The 17,272-nt window shown below is 58.5% G+C and overlaps 5 protein-coding genes across 5 annotated transcripts; 1 reads left to right on the forward strand and 4 right to left on the reverse strand.

Annotated features, from left to right (window-relative positions):
* Nucleotides 1–618: 618 nt before the first annotated feature.
* On the reverse strand, nucleotides 619–1,200 carry SDRG_14930 (hypothetical protein; the record flags this gene model as incomplete). The annotated part of the gene is made up of 4 exons (XM_008621090.1): nucleotides 619–647; nucleotides 712–862; nucleotides 922–1,037; nucleotides 1,080–1,200. The coding sequence occupies 4 exons, from the start codon at nucleotides 1,198–1,200 to the stop codon at nucleotides 619–621; spliced, it is 417 nt and encodes a 138-aa protein (XP_008619312.1).
* A 916-nt stretch (nucleotides 1,201–2,116) lies between these two features.
* Nucleotides 2,117–4,335, reverse strand: SDRG_14931 (hypothetical protein). Its single transcript, XM_008621091.1, has 6 exons — nucleotides 3,309–4,335; nucleotides 3,033–3,260; nucleotides 2,776–2,981; nucleotides 2,655–2,722; nucleotides 2,504–2,606; nucleotides 2,117–2,453 (listed from the first exon to the last, which is right to left on the reverse strand). The coding sequence occupies exons 1-6, from the start codon at nucleotides 4,315–4,317 to the stop codon at nucleotides 2,160–2,162; spliced, it is 1,908 nt and encodes a 635-aa protein (XP_008619313.1). The 5' UTR covers nucleotides 4,318–4,335; the 3' UTR covers nucleotides 2,117–2,159.
* A 1,315-nt stretch (nucleotides 4,336–5,650) lies between these two features.
* Nucleotides 5,651–7,169, forward strand: SDRG_14932 (hypothetical protein; the record flags this gene model as incomplete). The annotated part of the gene is made up of 4 exons (XM_008621092.1): nucleotides 5,651–5,831; nucleotides 6,022–6,368; nucleotides 6,421–6,452; nucleotides 6,845–7,169. 4 exons carry the CDS (start codon nucleotides 5,651–5,653, stop codon nucleotides 7,167–7,169), a joined length of 885 nt encoding a protein of 294 aa, XP_008619314.1.
* A 1,797-nt stretch (nucleotides 7,170–8,966) lies between these two features.
* On the reverse strand, nucleotides 8,967–9,585 carry SDRG_14933 (hypothetical protein). The gene has a single exon (XM_008621093.1). It carries the CDS (start codon nucleotides 9,503–9,505, stop codon nucleotides 9,056–9,058), a length of 450 nt encoding a protein of 149 aa, XP_008619315.1. The 5' UTR covers nucleotides 9,506–9,585; the 3' UTR covers nucleotides 8,967–9,055.
* Nucleotides 9,586–12,174: 2,589 nt separating this feature from the next.
* SDRG_14934 (hypothetical protein) lies at nucleotides 12,175–15,970 on the reverse strand. Its single transcript, XM_008621094.1, has one exon. It carries the CDS (start codon nucleotides 15,945–15,947, stop codon nucleotides 12,237–12,239), a length of 3,711 nt encoding a protein of 1,236 aa, XP_008619316.1. The 5' UTR covers nucleotides 15,948–15,970; the 3' UTR covers nucleotides 12,175–12,236.
* Nucleotides 15,971–17,272: the final 1,302 nt, after the last annotated feature.

Here is a 17,272-nt window from a genome sequence, read left to right on the forward strand (position 1 = left end):
CAGGGCCTTCCGGGCCGGTTAAAAGGACACGTTACCGGAATAAGGGACGATTGGCGGGTACAGATCCGCCAAACGTCGACTAAGCGCTGCTATTCGTCGTGTCATTTTCCTAATCTGCGGTCGCGCCGCGATGGCATGGGACAAGCAGGTACGGTGGCGTTGCATTGTTTTGTACTTTGTGTATTGCATTGAAATTGAGATGATTGGCATTCTGCTGGGTCCCGGCGTGCGCACTATCGAAAGATACATCAAGCAATTCACAACGCTTGGGCACGTGAGTCTTAAGCAGAAAAGTAAGACCACCGTCCCGTGGCCTCCCGAGGTCATCGAGTTCGTCGACGCGTACGCGCAAGACAATCCATGTTTTTACATCGAGGAGCTACAGGGGGCACTCCAGACCACGTTTGTGGGTCTCAAGCCTTGCTCTGCAGCAACTATCTGTCGTGTATTGCGCTTCCATCTGAACCTCTCACGCAAGGTGTTGGAAAAGCGAGCTAAAGAAAGCAGTGCATTTGAGATAGAGATGTTTTACCGTCGTCTCTATCCATTCTATAGCCACCCTAGCCAGCTTGTCTTTGTCGATGAAACCTCGAAAGATGGACGCGATGCGATGCGTCGCTACGCGTGGTCGCGGCGCGGGACTCCAGCTATTGTCAGCCTCCCCTTCAAGCGCGGACAACGGATTTCCATCGTCGCCGCCTTTGACGTTACCGGCTTCTTTGCCTGGAAACACACGACCGGAACTTTCGACCGTGCCGCGTTCCACGAAGGGGTCGTCCATTTGGCGCGCGAGGTGAGTGGCGTGGTAGCGGAGCTGAGCCGGACCCGGCACGTCCTCGGGTGCGCGGGGAACGTCCATAATCTACATCGAGGGCATGTCATTCCATCCAATCACATATTGATTGATACGAAAGGCAATACCCGCGCAGCAAGTCGCGCAGCGACTTCGCGGATCCGATTCTCGGTCGCACGACGAATCTGCTGAGCTCGTGTCTCGCTCTTCTCGACGTATACATAGAGCTGAAAGGTCGTGTCGCCTACGACGTCAAAAAAGAATCGGCGGAGTAGCGCGCGCGTACCGTTGGCGCGGGCGAGCAATGAGTTCCACATGCTGTTGATCGTTGAGGCGTACGTGTCGGGCGTGATCCCAACGTACGTGCTTTGGCGGTCGTTCGCGCCGACCTTGGCGTACAAGACCATGTTCGGGGACCTCGACAGAGTTACCGTTCTCGTCGCCGTCGTTCTAGCCCTGCCGTATTCGGTCATGATCGTGTCGGTCATGACGCCTACGCGCTGCAGTAGCACGCCACAGCCTTCGGTGTATGCATGGACGAACTCATGCGTGTCGGCAGTGGAGCGACCGGTCAGCGCGGCACCGACCTTGACCGTCAAGTTGCAGCTCAGGTGCGTGGGGAGCTCGACCGTCCGTTGCGCTCGAGTCATCCAATCGACACTTGACAGCAGGGCCAACGAATTATTTTGAAATATGCACTGCCTTCGCCAATGTTTTCGGCCCTTTTATTTTTATTCAAGTAAGGGACTGATCAATACATTTTTCATGTTATCCCGTCCTGAATTGATTTATATTACGCTAGGACGTTTTAGCAGTTCGGCGATACGTATCCGGACGAATTAGCGGTCGTCCTCCAAACGAATTATTCGTCCGGCAGCATCCGGTAGAAAACAACGTCAACGAATTAGACCCCATTTTGGGGCGACAAAAATGCTGATTATCACAATACATGATTTCATAAAACGAATTACACTGTACGACCAGATGCCATGGCCAGACGCTGCAAATCTTTTCACAATGGCCCACAGATTCGTCCACGCCGTTGTTTCTAGCGGTGGTAAAAGGAGGTTCTCGATCGTCTATCGTCGATGTGTGCATGGTCAACATGGACTACAAGAACACTGATGCGCATTTACTGGAGCTCGGCATCTGGTACCCGACAAGCTGGCGCTAGTAGCTTGGCGGCAAATTTGTGTCAACCGCCTGGTCCACAGAACCTGCTGCTGTGAGAAACAACCAGCCCGAGGGATAGATCCGTAGCCAAGATACACTAGTGTCACCCAAGTGTGGGGCAATGCTGCGCGCAAACACGTCGCCCGAGCATTCGACAACAAATCCGTGTATATTAGGTACATAGCCCACACTATTAGATGCAGCGGCCGACTTCTTCGATTTCAATTTCTGCGATACGTCCTTTGCGCGCCCGTTTGAGGACCTTGAACTGCGTGCCGGGCGCGAGGAGGCACTCCTTTTCATTCGGGTACATGGAGAGCACTGAGATGTCCATCGCCGTCGTGCACCGAACGCTCAGGAGCGTGCAGCTGCCACCGCAACTGTTCATGAAGCCACGGGCCACGTTCTCGTCCGACGTCGTGCTGCTGACGCCCCACCACGTAATGACCTTGCCTTCCTCGTATTGGTCGAAAAGGTCGACGCTGATCTACACCAGAGGTCTATGAGCCTCCGTGATACATAGACACGTGTATGTACCCCACGCCAGAGCACTTGCGACTTCTTGGGCATGTAGTTCATGGCCTCCATAAAGAGGCGCAGATACTTGAAATAGCGCTTGACCGCTGCCCGGTTCTCCGATCTGCACAAATGTGAGTGAAATAAGTAATCACTTGTAGCAGGGACATACCGGAGGGCATTGTTGAGCTCCGCGTAGATCCAGTTGCCCGTGTACAGCACGATCGAGCCATAGAGGTCCTAGCACAATTCAACTGTGAGCCACAGAGCCCTATCGCATATGGACGACGCACCTTGTCCATGGGCTTGACCGGCGCACCAGCGTTCGATACCACGAGCTGTTGGCCCCGGCTTTGGCACTGCTTGACGGCGCTCGCGTGACAAATACCGGCGGCCGCAATCCCGAGGTTCTCGGGCTTCGGTAAGTCCATAAGCCCTTCAATCGGCGCCAAGTGCGTCTGCTCTTCCATGTCATCAAAGCCCATGCGCAGCCAAAAGTCTAAAGCATCGCCGACATGAGAGAGAAGTCAACCAGCAAGTGGCCGCGTACCAAGGAGCGCTTCCTTTTCTTCGACGAGCGCGAGCGTGTTGAGCGGTGGCGGTCGTTGCCGGCCCGACAACGTCGGAACCAGCGAGTAGTACTGCCCCGAGAGCTGCGTAATGAGCGCAGACGATGGCTTTCCCGTCAACGACGTCTTGAGCTGGGCAAGGACCGCCTGGCCCTTCTCAATCTGTGCCGCCGACAGCTTGCCCATGGCCGCATCCGAGTCGCCGCCACCTATTACACGCTTTCTGTAGGAAGACAAAAGGAATTTGGGCTGCGTACCGTCGCCCGTCTCGGACGCGTCGAGCTCGACGAGTTGGTACTGCAGGTCGTACTTGACAAACGCATGGCGCTGGTGCCAGTCGTTCTTGGTCTTGTCGCGGAACTTCTTCTCAAAGAGCGCAATCGCCTTGTCGACGTCGCGCCCAAAGCCCTTGAGGTTTTGCTGGCCGGCCTCGCCGAGGCGGCCCCAGCGCGTAAAGACGTGGAAGGTCGAGTCGGCCGTCGCTTGGAGCAGCTGGATGATGTAAAACTTGTTGTTGTTGTGGCCAATGTTGGTCTGCATGAGGTCCGTCGAGTAGTCGTCGAAAATCTCAAACTTTTCGCGCGTTGACAAGTGCTTGTCGGGCCGACGCGCGCCGCGACGTTCGCCCAAGGCCGGCGGGGGATCGCTCGTCTCACCCTTGACGGCCTCAGGCTTGACCTCTTCCGCTTTAGGCTTCTTTGCGGGCGGAGCAGCTTCGTCCTTGGCCGCGCGCTTCTTCTTGGCCGCTGGCTTTTCTTCAAACTCGTCCTTCACGACCACCGACGCGGGCGCGGCGCCCGAGAGCGCAGCCACGAGCTGCGCTTCGGTCCAGATGACTACCCCTTGCGCAGCCGCGGTCTGTGTCTTCTTGCCTTCGGTACCGTCCGCTGCAACGAGGATCGACGTCTTCTTCGTGACCGTCGACGACACGGTTCCGCCGGCCTCGACGATTTGCGCAGTCGCGTCCGCCCGGGTCATGGTCGCGAGCTTCCCCGAGAGCGCGACGACCTGGCCCTCCAATGCCGAGGCCGCCTTTCCGTCCAGCGCCTGGACAAGAGCATCTTCCATACAGATCTTGATTCCGGCAGCGACCGCGTCCTTGTACTTCTTGCTCTCGTCGCCCGCGGTCGTCACGAGGAGCGTCGTCGCCTTGGTCACCGAGGACGAGACCGACCCGCCCGCGGCCTGGATGCGCTTGGTGGCCTCGGCCCGGGTCATCGTCTCGAACTTGCCCGAGAGCGCGACTACTTCACCGGTCAATGGCATCTTCGTGCTCGCTCCTCGCCCAAAATGGAAATATCCTGGCAAACCCGCCGTTGGATTACCTCCGTGAATCGGTTATCCTAGCCGGTTAGTCGACTACAAACCCCAGTATACGGTACCAGATGGCGTCGAAACGACTACGTGAGTGAATGTCGTTGTGAGTGGGGGTCCCCTGATGTATACATGATTTGTTTAAAACGCTGTTTGAAACAGACGTTTGATACGCACGATAAAGATGTACTTGTATTTTGTAGGGTTTAATTTTGTTTAAAAGAAATGTGTTTCAAACACAGTGCATTCTGGGGATCTGTAGGAATAAAACAGCGCACTCTGGGCTTGGTGCCACCCATCGATAATCGCGCAGTCGTCGACGGCAGACAGGACAATTCTTGTCTCGGCGCTGTGTACTGTCGCCGCCTTCAGTGACAGTAGTACGATCTCGTACGAAGTTGGCCCACCACTGCAGACTCGATTTCTCAATGTATGTCAACGCCGTTGACACCTACATAGCCCGTTGACTACTCAACGGCTTACGTCGAGGAGCCCGCGCAGGGTCAATGGTCCGTGCAGTGACAGGTCGCATGATGGCTGTGGCCTCGGCATTGCCCGGGGGAATGCTAACAGCGCAACTAGAGCATACTAGAATGAGGTGGGCAGGAGCAACGGTAATCACTCTCAAAGATTCCGGCGTCCAACATGCGGTGGCGCGTGGTGGCCAATTCCTTTCTCCTTGCGTCCGGCAGCCACGTACTGCCAGATGCGCCTGCGCGGCGCGATGCGGCGGCGATGCTGCAAGCCACAATGGCGATGGCGCGCGGCGACCTGTGGTCCGCATACCAAGCAACCGCGCTGATGCAGCGACCACATGCATCGACGCGAACTCGGCGCCCTGCCTGGGTCAGCTCTTTGTGCGTGGGCGCGTGTGGGTCACATTCGACCTGCCAGCGTCGGGATACCAGGCCATGGAAGCAGCCGTGCGCGCAACGGGCGGCTGGCACGAGGCGCTGGCCAGCGCTGCCATACCACGCTGTCACTATGCAATGACGCGATGAACGTACGTACTCTTGCATGTGCGTGCATACACGTATACGCGTGGCTAGGCCGCGGCGAGTGTCGAGCAGCAGCTCGGAGGGGCGGCGTCGACGTTTGTTCAGCTCAAAGAGCTCTATTCGCACCTTGCTACAACACCATGCGCGCCGTCTCTGGTGGTGCGGTTCTAGCCGCCAATGGCTTCAAGCGCGAGGCCATCGACGCGAATACCCGAGTGTTGGCAATGGACCCGAAATGTACACCAGCGATTACAGCGACCCATGACCTGGCGACGGCAACGACGACGATGCGAGTGGCACCAACCAGCTTCCCCGAACTCGGACAGCTTCGGACCGCGATCGTACACGCGCACGCACAGGGTCGCCTGCAGGAGGCGGTAGCTCTCAACTGCATTGCGCTCTTGCTGTCGCCGCAAGACGGGACTACGCATACCAACGCCGGTGCCTTCTACTACGAGGTGCAGCGAAGTATACCATCCTCCCTCACGTCACTTGCATCTTGGGCGCGACGACGCCGCCCGGCGCCACCTGCTGCATGCGATTGTCATCCACGCAACGTCCACGCGCTCAACAACTTGGCCGTACGACGGATGCGACGGCTCACTCATACCGGTAGGCTGTCGACGAGCGTATGGGGCAAGTCGATGCGGCACTGCAGACGTACGCATCGGCTGTTGCCTTGGCCCCGAGTACGCGCTCGGTCTCTACAACTATGGTACCGCGCTGTTAAAGCGGCGGGCGTGGCACGACGTTGTCTCCCTCTTCTGGCAACGGCTGGGCTTCCGCAATCATGTTGCCCAAGTGCCGTCCATGCTGGGGATACAAGCGCTGGTACATGTGCTCTTGCTGGACACGATGCCGACGCCCGTTGCCGACTGCACCCAACGACTGCTCTGCGAGAAGTACGGCGTGCATTTTGCACCCAACTCGACACTGGGCGCGTTGGCTGACGCCACAGCGGCCTGCGAGCGCAGTATGAATGTGACGGCGATCGCCGTGGGCCACGTACGTGGTAGATCGCTATGGTATAGCTCGCATCCCAGCCATCAAAAACTAGACGCTCGGCGACGTCTTGGACCATGTTCGTCGGTGCGCATCCGTCGAGCCACCACAACTCGAATCTGTCCATCTCATCGTGCAGTACTTTTCGGCGTCTTCGCCGGCGCGCCAGGCCGAGTTGCCATTTTACACTGGAATCTGCACAATCCTGCTTTGGCAGCCGTCCATATCCGCGTCGGGCACGAGGTCGAGACCGACCGTCTACTTGCATCGGTGACCCCAACAACCAAGCTGCGCATGTATGTGCTCGGCTATCGTTTCAAGGTGCGTTTGCCCATGCCAACGCACAGGACGACAGCAGTGTCGTCTGGCTGCTGGCCAACGCCGATGTGGACTTTGATGCGTCCGTGGCGATACTGCAGCGGACGACGGCGCACGGAGGTTAGGAATACACCTCATTTACACATCTCATGAGAGATTAGGTCGTCGCGATGGGAGCGAGAAGCCAGCAACAGTGTTCTCTTGTACCCGCGCGTTGATTCACAGGACGCTTGGGTGTTCCGTGCACCGATTTCTGCTGTCGACATGGCAGTACCGCTGGGCTACCCGCGCTCCGACTCGCATGCGGCTCACCGGTTGCGCCAACTGGGCTACGACGTGGTCAACTGGGGCCGCTACGTACGCGCTATGCACGTGCACGCCAGTAGCAGCCGGTCGTACGCCGAGGCCGACACCATCCGGGGAGCGGACGCGTACGTGCGGCTCGCACCGTCGCTGCCATCCAACTCGAAACAACAGCAAAGATAAACATAGCATGGCAGAGAGAGTCGGATCACGTCGGTGCTGTCGGCTGCGGGAGGTGATGGGCACGAGCGACGAGGCGGCGTCTCTTGGGTGTCTACCCTGCATGATACTTGCACTAATCTTTGGCACCAGTACCGGTACTAGTTGGCACTGAACTTGATGAGGTTGCACGTACCATCTGTCGTGGCCCTTGGTCGTCCCGCATAGACGGACGGCCGTGGTGCGTCGTTCGGACAAGTTCTGTCGCGGGTCGCTCGGTACGTTGGCCCGCCTCTCGAGGCAGACAAGGCTTCGTACGTTGTTGAAGATGACACCGGTGGGCGTCACGGGATCGTGGCGGCTGGAGGCTCATCACGAACAAACTGGTCGGACGGAAAAGGAGCGAATCCTTGGCCCAGTCACACGAACGCGGTGTGCGCGCGTCGCAATGCAGAAGCTTCTTCCTTCGATGAGCGTCGTTTAGTAGATTGGTGGCTCCACCAAATTGGAATCGCACACGTCTGTGGGACACGGCGTGTCCGATCAGGATAACGAGGCTGGTGCACATATCAGATCTGATGCTTTCGAATGGGTGGTTGGCCAGAGTGCACCGTTGGAACTCGTCGACCAGAACCTAGCTGGCAGCTGATTCGCGCGGTGGTACGGCGCTTGATGACGAAGTCGCTAGCAGCTGCGGTTGAAAGCCGCGTGCATAGCACGCGCGTGTATTCCGAGGGACGAGCACGCACCAAGGACAACCAATATGATTGCTATTTCGACAACTATGACTAGGGAAAAGCTGTTCCACGGGATGGCAGCTTGTACGTAGACACTTGGGGCGCTGGTTTGTTCTAAGCACCAGAGCGGGTCGTGCACCAATTCTGGCAAGCAAGCAAGCCGGTGGGAGGATAGTAGCAAGAACTTTGTTTCGTGCAAGAACCGCTGTTTGCTCAATCACGACAACGCCGGTAGTATCTCTGATACCACAAGTATCTACCGGCAAGCGACTTTGGCGACGAGGCTCGCACAGTTGGACGTTGCTTCTTCTTCGTCGCATGTGACCAATCGTGTAGCCATACCGACTGTAGGACATCGTCCGACATCAGCCCTTCGTATAGTAACTCAGCACGTAGTAGGTTGGACGTCATCGTGCCGCGGCCATGACGCCGTTGTCAACCAAACACGTTGATGTATACGGCCGCATCCCAATCCCGACCGCAACGAAGGGAGGGTCGTCGAATTCGTGCACGAGCTTTCGGCTTCTGGTGATGCCAGCCATGTCCCAGGCATGCCGGGCCTCTGCTTGCAAGCTGCTCGCGTTGGCATTTGGGAGTGAAGTGCCATGCATTGTAAAGAGGAGGATGGAAAAATCCGTGTACCAATCGCGTTTGCTTGGCGTAATCCTCGCACGTCCTGGCCAGCCCCCTCCTTGGACGGGGCTCGGGCGACGCCCTATATTTTTCGCACAAGTTCACGTTTGGTGGGCATAATCTCGCCTCCACGAGCTCCAGCAAGGCGCGCAACCCGCTCAACCTAATATACATGTGTATACGTAGTATACCTGGTACTGTATACATAAATGTAGGTCGAGCGATCAGAACACAGCGTTGTCTTGCGTGCAGTGCTCGGCCGCGTATGATTCGCGCCATCAATTTCTCGTGGCCTCTGCGTAATGCTGTTTGTCAATCCACCTTCAAGGTTTCTGGTCCACGATGCACTGCAACCGAGCCTCCTCTGATACCGGTACGAGTGGTGGCTGTGGTGGCCGTTCTCTCGACGGCGGCGCTTGGTAGTAGAGTCCACAGCCACGGAAGAGAGAAATGGAGGAAAAATACATCTATATTGTCAAACAGGACGGTCTACGGGGGACGAACGGGCGGCCATAAATATATTCGCGGCGCGAATCGGGTCTAGACTTCTTCGACGGCCACGATGGCGTCGTCGGCCGCCTTCTTGTCGTCGAGAGCGTCGAGGAGGAAGTCGAGGCAGACCGAGAGCGGCGGCATGGCGCTGGCCGGGAGGTTGGTCAGCGACAGCGTCAATCGCTGCTCTTCCTTGAGCGGCACGACGTCGAAGGCCTCTTCCTTGGGCGCGAGCGCGCTCAGAATCTCGTGCCGGATCATGTGCTTGTTGCGGAGACCGCGCTGGCGACGCGCGAGCTTCTCGCGGTACTTTTGCGCGTGCGTTTGCGTCTGGCGCACGGTGCGCGTCTTGACAATGTCGGCGATGCTCTTCCACGGCCCCTTGGGGTACACCTCCATCGCGGCGAGGAACCGCTCGTGCTCGGCTTTGGTCCACGCGCCTTGGCCCTCGACGGGCTTCCACCCGCTCTCAAAGTCGTGGCTCGATACGATCAGCATGGCGTCCGAGGGCTTGCGCGAGATGGTTTGCTCGACACTTGTGACGCACAAGTGCAAAGTGGGAATGATGCACTGGACGACTCTAAAATCTGTACCGTGTCCGCGACACGGCGGCTCGAACATGTCTGTAGAAGGCTTTGCGGCGACCAGATGGACGTCGCCAGCTGTCTTCGAGTGGGCCTGCGATACGTCCGCCATGTGGCAATGGACTCTATCACGGTCGTTGGGCCGACACGCGACCGACTGGGACATACCACGTGGGGCAAACGACGAAGTCGCCGCCGATCCAAGCCAGCACCCCACGTGTGAGCTGCGCTCGATCGGCTCGGATCGGCGATACAAGATGTAGAATCTGTATTGGCGGGAGCTACTCGTACGAATATGAGCAAACAGCGACTGTCGCCAGCGTGAAGCTGACGCGTCGTACTCGGAAGACGAAGTAAATGTCATACAACAGTGATTGGGCTGCAAGTCTAGGCAGCAACGACGCCTCCACGCCGTGCTCTCTGGATCTATATGGATCTGCTACCTGCGAGTCATAGTGTACTCTCAGAGGCGCGGGCAGGACAACGTGCTGCGTCCAAGCCTACGACAACTCGGTTGTTCTTTTCTGCTCTCTCAGAGAGCGGCGTGACGCGCCGTCGCCGCCGCGTTGCCGACAAAACGCGTGCGCGGAATGATCTAACTCTTGCGCGGTGGCGTTGAAGTATGGGCTTGAACGCACCGTGTTCTTCTCGCCTGGCTTGGCGGTGGTTCAGGCGTCATCATCCTTCTGGACAGCCACCCACGACGCTGCTTGGTCTGGCACGAGTGCGCGCTGACGCAACCGTCCTAGCTCGTAGGGATGCCCCTCTGCAACGTGGATCGCCTCTTGCACGTCCCATCGCCTTGTGCTATCACCTCGGCAACGGCGTAAACGCATGTACGGTGGAGTATATCCCAGAGTATATCCCACGTTGAATAGGTTTAGCCCAATGTCCCAGGAACGTGGGACAGAGGAAATATATGTGCACCTCCATGATACCGGACGTGTCAGCCCGACGCAGTAGCGATGATTTATGTGAACCCCACATGGCAACTAGAATAATCGTGCAAAAAAAGCTTAGTTTGTATCGCAAGCACCTGGTGCGTCGATCGTCTGATTCATTGAGGCGCGCGGTCGAACTGTACATACTACGCTCAAGCTCGAAAACGCGCCAAGTTGCCCCACGAGTAGCTTCTCGCGAGCAGAGACAAAGGCAGGGGGATGGGTCGAAAAGCGATGTTCTATTGGATAGGCAAGCGATGGGCAAGGCGTACTACACTAGGAGTAGCCTGTGCATGCACAAGGTGATTTGTGCGCCGAGGTGGTAGGTGCACTCAATACTAGATCCCTTGCGGCACGAGGGCGGCGGCGCTCCAAGCAGAGACTGCAAATACACGCAGCAACGCATCACAGGGCGGATTCAGCGACTGCAGCTGGGCTATCGTCGGTCGAGAACACTCCGAGTCGCGTCACTGGGCTGAGAAAAGGTAGAAACAGATGCGATACTAAACCGTCCATGTGCTATGTGTACCATCTCGGGTCGTCACCTACGAAACAGACGTCGTGGGTTCTTTTCTTTTGGGTCGCATGGGCGGGTAGTTGTCCAATAATGTCAAGCCGCGTTGCGTAATCCTTGACGTCGATTGCGCTCGCAAGCATTTTGAGATGCGCCTAGTGCACTTTGCACTTTGCAGTTTGGGATCTCGAATTAGGTCCCAGGCGCCGCGCAAATCAGATGCACTAAGAACGTAGCGTACGAGCCACGGCGTCTGTTTGCATACATGGCGTTTCGTGTGCGTGGCCGTCACACCGGTCGTCCAAGCTTGCCCATTGCAAATCTGATCATGTTGTCTCTGCAGCTGGCGCTGCCACGTGGAGAGGCATCCCACGGCCATTCCGATGGTGGTGGTGCTGGATCGACTGGCTTTCGACGTGGCGTTCGTAGCGCCCCTGCGGCAACATGTCTTTGCACACGAGCCACTCTGCGCACGTGACGAAGGTCCTGCCTATGCGTGGTGGTTTCTGCGCTGCGAAAGGCGAGTTGGAGCTTGAAGACGGCCGCCCATCGCCTTCCTTTGACCGTGCTACTATCAGTGCTTTCTGGACCGACCAACTTTGGACATTTCGAGCATCGTGGGACCAGAGCGTTCGTCAGGCGTTGCAAAGGCCGCACCCGCGTTTGCTTCAAGCTGACATCAACCGGCTTCGGTGTCGACGCAGCGTGCGACGACAACGATGCGCTACGACATCCAGTGCAAGCATCGAAACCTGCGACGCGCAACCACCGACAAATCCCTGCAGCCCCGATGACACCGCTTTTGCCCAGGCCACTATCACATGTCTCTGTCGGCATGACAAGGTTGAGGTTGAGCGCTCAACAATTATTGATCGGCCGCGTTCTTCCAAGCTTGGGTTCTTTTTTCATCCACACCAAGCGTATTAGCTGCAGAATGCGCTGTATCCTTGGCGCAGGTGCCTCCTGGTCCCGTCGGCGCGGGCGGAGATTCGCGTCCATGGCGCCGCCACCACCGTGTCCACGAGCCTCGTTGTCCTGGCACACGCCGCCAAAGACAAGGACCCCAACCGCCGTTGCAGCTGGCGTTGTACCCCTCATCCTCCGTGGTTCCGTGGTGTTGGAGAAATGCACACGTTGATGTACAGTACTCAATTTGTATTCATGAAGACTGCAACTGTACGCGCCTGCGACTACTCTGCAGCGTGGCCGCCGACGAGGTGGGAAAGGAGGCCGTCGGGGTTGGCGAGCAGCGTCGACGGCGGGCCAAATTCAGCAACGGCGCCGGCGTCCAACACGAGCATGACGTCCGCGTCGAGCACCGTGTTGAGCCGGTGGGCGATCGTGAGGCACGTGCAGTCGGCAAAGACGTCGCGAATCGTTGCTTGCAGGCGACGGTCCGTCGCAGGGTCCACGGACGCGGTCGCTTCGTCCATGACAATCACTTTCGACTGCTTGAGGAGCGCGCGGGCCATGCACAGCAGTTGCCGCTCGCCGACGCTATAGTTGCCACCGCGCTCAGCCACGACATCGTCGAGGGACCCGACGCCGGTCAAGTGCACGGCTTTGAGCGCCGCCCAGAGGCGATCGTCCGAGTACAACTGGAGCGGGTCAAGGTTGTAGCGCAGCGAGCCTGAGAAGAGAACCGGGTCTTGGGGCACGATGGAGACGGCATCTCGGAGGCGGTGCAAAGGTACCGTGGCCACGTCGACACCGTCGATCGTGATGCGCCCGGCGTCCACTTCAACGAGCCGCATGAGGGCGACGACGAGGCTCGACTTGCCCGCGCCTGTGCGTCCGACGACACCGACTTTGGCGCCGCCCGGAACAGCAAACGTCACATTCTGGAGCACGAGAGGCCGTTTCGGCTGGTAGCGCAGACCGACGTTGTGGAATGCGACGGCGCCGGTCGTCGGCCACGCCGGAGGCACCGATGACCCGCCGACGGCTTCGGTGCGCACCCGCGTGTAAGCGTCCATGCGCTCGACCGCAATCATTTGCGTCTGGAGACTGCTGTAGTTGGTCACGGACTGCGTCATGTACTTGGTCATCGTAAAAGCATATGAAAGCGAGACGCCGGCAAGACCGGCAAAGAGCGCCGAGGAGCCTTGGGCGTGCACCCACACGGCGCAGAGCCCGGCAAAGGACGCGACGACGGTCCCCGCGACTTCGAGGCGCAGCGAGAGCCAGCAGTTGACGCTGAAATTGAGCCAGAGCGCCTGCACGTTGCGGTTCACACGCGCATCAAACGTCGCTGCAAAGGCGGACTCGGCGGCAGCCGCCCGAATCGTACTCAGACCCTCAAGCGTCTCGCCAAAGAGCGAGAGCACTGGTGACTTGGAGATCGACTCGAGACGCTGGAGCTCCCGCGCCGTGTGGAGGTAGTAGCGCTGCGACTGCCAGTACGCCCAGCCAGTGGGCAGCAGAATCACGGCAAAGAGCGGCGTCACAGCAACGATCGTCCCGACGGTAAACACGACAGTCGTCGCCGTCACCAAAAGCGCGCTCCACGTCGCTGGCAGGCTTTCGTCGGCGGTGTAGACGTCCGAGGTGAACCGGTTGGCGAGTTGGCCGAGTGGCGTCGTTTCAAAAAACAGCATCGGCGCCCGCACGACACGCAGCAGCATCGACCGGAAGAGCTCCTGGCTCCCTCGGAGACTCGCAATGTAGAGTACGGCAGCGCGACTGAAGATGCCAACGACGTATGCCATCTGGAGGCTCACAAAGATACACAGATACAAGCGCACCGTGCTACCCGAGACGTGCTCGGACCAGTACGAGAGCCACACCGTCCCCGCAACGCTTGTCGCTTCAGCAGCCACGTACACGATGCCCACGAGAAGCAGTGTCGCCCACCCGCCACACGCGTGCAGCCAGACGCTGTAGACTGACGCGGTGACCGACCCGCGCGTCCGGTCTTCGGCCACCATGAGTGCCGTATCACATGTCGACGCTGGCAAGGGAGCGTCGGTCGGTGCCGCCTCAACACCGATCGGCGCTGTGGTCGGTGGCGGCACGGCGTCGGCCAGCATCTTGGCTACATACGGATGTATCGCGACGTCGGTTAGCGTACCCGACGCCTGAACCATGCCGTCGGCGAGGACGACGACCGCGTCGGCGACCGCCAGCGCACTTGATGCATTCGTCGCCAGCAAAATGAGCTTGGGCTTGAGCACACGCTGGAAGCATTCGCAAACGATGCGAGCGCCGACGTGGGCGTCAACGGCGGCGAGGACGTCGTCGAGGAGGTAGACGTCGGCGTCTTGGTACACGGCGCGCGCAAGGGCGACCCGCGTCTTTTGACCGCCGCTGAGGTTGATGCCCTTTTCACCAATCTCGGTGCGGTCGCCGGCGGGCAGCAGCGCCAGATCGGGCGTCAAGCATGCGACGTCGATCGCTTGGTCGTACCGCGAGCGATCGTAGGGCAGACCAAAGCAAATGTTGTCGCGGACGGTCGCATTCAAAATGAACGGTTGCTGGGCGACGTAGGCCATCGCGCCGCGCTGAGCGACGGAGCCCGAGGCATAGGCGACTTCGCCCAGGACGCTGCGCAAGAGCGACGTTTTGCCCGACCCCGTGGGCCCCACGATCGCGACCAGCGTGCTTGTGCCGACCGCAAGCGACACGTTACGGAGCACGGACGTCTGCGCACCGGGCACTTCCAGTGTGGCATTTGCCCACTCTACACCGGGCGCCAACAAGCTACCTGATGTCACGAGCACGCGGTCGGGCGACAGAAGGTAGTCGCGAAGGCGGTCGAGACTGATCTGCGCCTCGAGAATCGCGTTGACCATGTCCGGAAGCTTGAGCAGCGGAAGCCGCAAAATGTTGAAGAGCGCCAAGCTCGTCAGCGCCGTGCTCACGTCGAGCGAGTGGCCCAAAAGCACGTATAGCCCAAACGACGCGACGGCCGTGAACGCCGGGAGGCCGTTCGACATGGCGTTCGAGACGGCGCGCGTGACGAGGTACGTGCGCAGCTGGGCGAGCTCGCTCGTGCGCAGCTGGGCGAGCTCGCTCGTGCGCTTGGTTTGGATGCGACTGACAAAGCTCTCTTCCCACGCTTGGCATTTGATGACCTTGACGCCGGCAAAGACCTCGTTGCAGAGCTTTGTCCGGTCGTCTTTGAACTGCATGACGCGCTTCTGGATCGACTTCATGTACGTGGCAAGCCGGAGCGTGAGCGGCACGAAGAGGAGGATGACGCCGACGCCGGCAAGGAACGAGACGCCGATTTCGCGCCAGAGCAACCCGGACGACAGCAGAATCAAGTAGGGCACGACCCAGATCGAGTGCAAATCGACGGTCAGTTTCTGAACACGCGTGGCATCGATCGACATCAAGTTGGTCACTTGGCCTGAGGAGCGGTCGGCGGACGGCGCGATGCGGAGCGTCTTGCGGTACAGCGCGGCCTGGAGCGCGCTGCGAAAGCACATGCCGACTTCGCTCGCAAGGTACGTGTACTGGCGAATGCAGAGCGACTGGAGGACGCCCGACACGAAAATGATGCTGACGAGCACGTAGCCGTGCGACGACGGCGCGCTCGGATCGCTCAAGAAGGCGATCATGGCCTTGAGCACGAGCGGCGCCGTGAAGAGAAGCGTCGCCCGGATGCCCCGAAGGAGCCCAGCAAGGAAGAAGCGCCAGCCAAAGGCGCGGAACAAGGCGCGGAGCAAGCTCGGCTTGGACGTGCATGCACACTGCGCTGCCCAGGCGGCGAGGAACCGCTCAACGACTGTCGTCGCGTCGTGGCCGGCCTCGATCGGGTAGAGGTCGTCGACGTCGAGGGTCTTGGTTGCGCCGAGGGCCAGGAGCGGGCTCAGCCACGTGAAGAAGAGCGCCGACGTGCAGCTTGCGCGGACTGGCGCCGGTGCTTTTGCCAGCAGTGGCGTTGCCTCGCTGGCCATGACGGGTCCTCGCTCGGGATCGGGTGGTCTCGAAAATGCAGAGCGAAATCTTGATGTTTGTAGGAAGCATTAAATATTGCATTTTAAGTTTTCGAAGCGTGGCGTGTTCGATATTTGAACTTGGTCTTTGTATGGAGCAACTGAGGTGGGCGATGCGAAATAGGTGCAATGACGCAGCTAGTGGGTAAAACTGGGTTTTACCTTGTTTACCGTGAATAACGTGCTGTCGCCGACGTTGCACTTTTGACGTGGCAGCACGAAAACGTAGCGCAGCGAATGGCGGTGCAGCAGTGTCCGAGAAGACTGCCAGGTCAAGCAACCCGGGCAATACGACACGGAACTAGCTGGCATTCTTGGCCAATGGTCTTGGTGAACAAGGATACGCGGTTAGTTCATACGAGTAGCCGCTGGGTGGTGAAGTACTTGACGAGACCCTTGCTGAGAATAGGGAAGAACCGGAACCACACACTCTCCGAGCTCAACTCTCAGAGAAAAGACAGAAAGCTAATCGAGAGCAGGTCAGGTTGCAGTCGGATAGAGAATCAAAAGCTTGGGGAAAGGGAGCAGAACCCTTTGGGAGTAGAAACCGCCTCCTAGGGCCACTCGAATCCACCGCCGGTTGAATTCCGCTACAATGGTATTGCAGTGAACAAATATTGGAGATTTGGGGTTTAACGCATCGAGTCGAAATAAGAGCATCTCCAACGCGCCGCCGCTAGTCATTATTTATGTTCAATTTCCTACGTGGATGACGACCTCGTTGTCGACTGCGGGGTAAGCGTCAACGGTTCATCAGCTTCTCGATCGGGCTGACAGTCATGGTATTATTGATATGCCAAGCAGCTTGTGACAGCTACACGTGTGCCTCCTCGCCGGAGCACTTCGTTGCCGACGAATGCCCCGTGCAAGCACGACACATTCGCCAGTACGCAATTCGACAGCAAGTCGGACGATGCTGACCACGATGACGACCATCGCGATCAAGAGGTCTGCGAACCCGGCGACGGCACTTGGTCCGACACAGATATAGTCATTGCAGCAACCAAGGTTGCAAAGGCACCCGCCAACGACTTCGACGCCTTGCCCCACGACAACGACGATCAAGCCGTCGCCGACGCCGTGCAAGATCGTTACCTGTGCCCCCACGATCTTTAAGCCGCCCTCAACGTCCACGATTCCGAGCACGTGGTCGCCTGCTTCGGTTCCGTGCAAGAGAACTCCGACTCCGTCGATGCGCCCGACGACGGCTCCGTGCAAGTAATTTTGAAAATTAATGTGCAATACATGTCATATTCACTTCATGACATTTCTTCCAAGATGATCAT

The sequence above is a fragment of the Saprolegnia diclina genome (assembly GCF_000281045.1).
Source record: "Saprolegnia diclina VS20 unplaced genomic scaffold supercont1.80, whole genome shotgun sequence".
Classification (NCBI taxonomy): Eukaryota; Oomycota; class Saprolegniomycetes; order Saprolegniales; family Saprolegniaceae; genus Saprolegnia; species Saprolegnia diclina.

Coding starts and splice junctions, on each gene's coding strand:
- SDRG_14931 (XM_008621091.1), bottom strand. CDS start 4,317: ATGCCATTGACCGGTGAAGTAGTCGCGCTCTCGGGCAAGTTCGAGACG. Junction 3,261..3,308: donor CGCGTCCGAGACGGGCGACG/GTACGCAGCCCA, acceptor AGCGTGTAATAG/GTGGCGGCGACTCGGATGCG. Junction 2,607..2,654: donor GAGCTCAACAATGCCCTCCG/GTATGTCCCTGC, acceptor ACATTTGTGCAG/ATCGGAGAACCGGGCAGCGG.
- SDRG_14933 (XM_008621093.1), bottom strand. CDS start 9,505: ATGCTGATCGTATCGAGCCACGACTTTGAGAGCGGGTGGAAGCCCGTC.
- SDRG_14934 (XM_008621094.1), bottom strand. CDS start 15,947: ATGGCCAGCGAGGCAACGCCACTGCTGGCAAAAGCACCGGCGCCAGTC.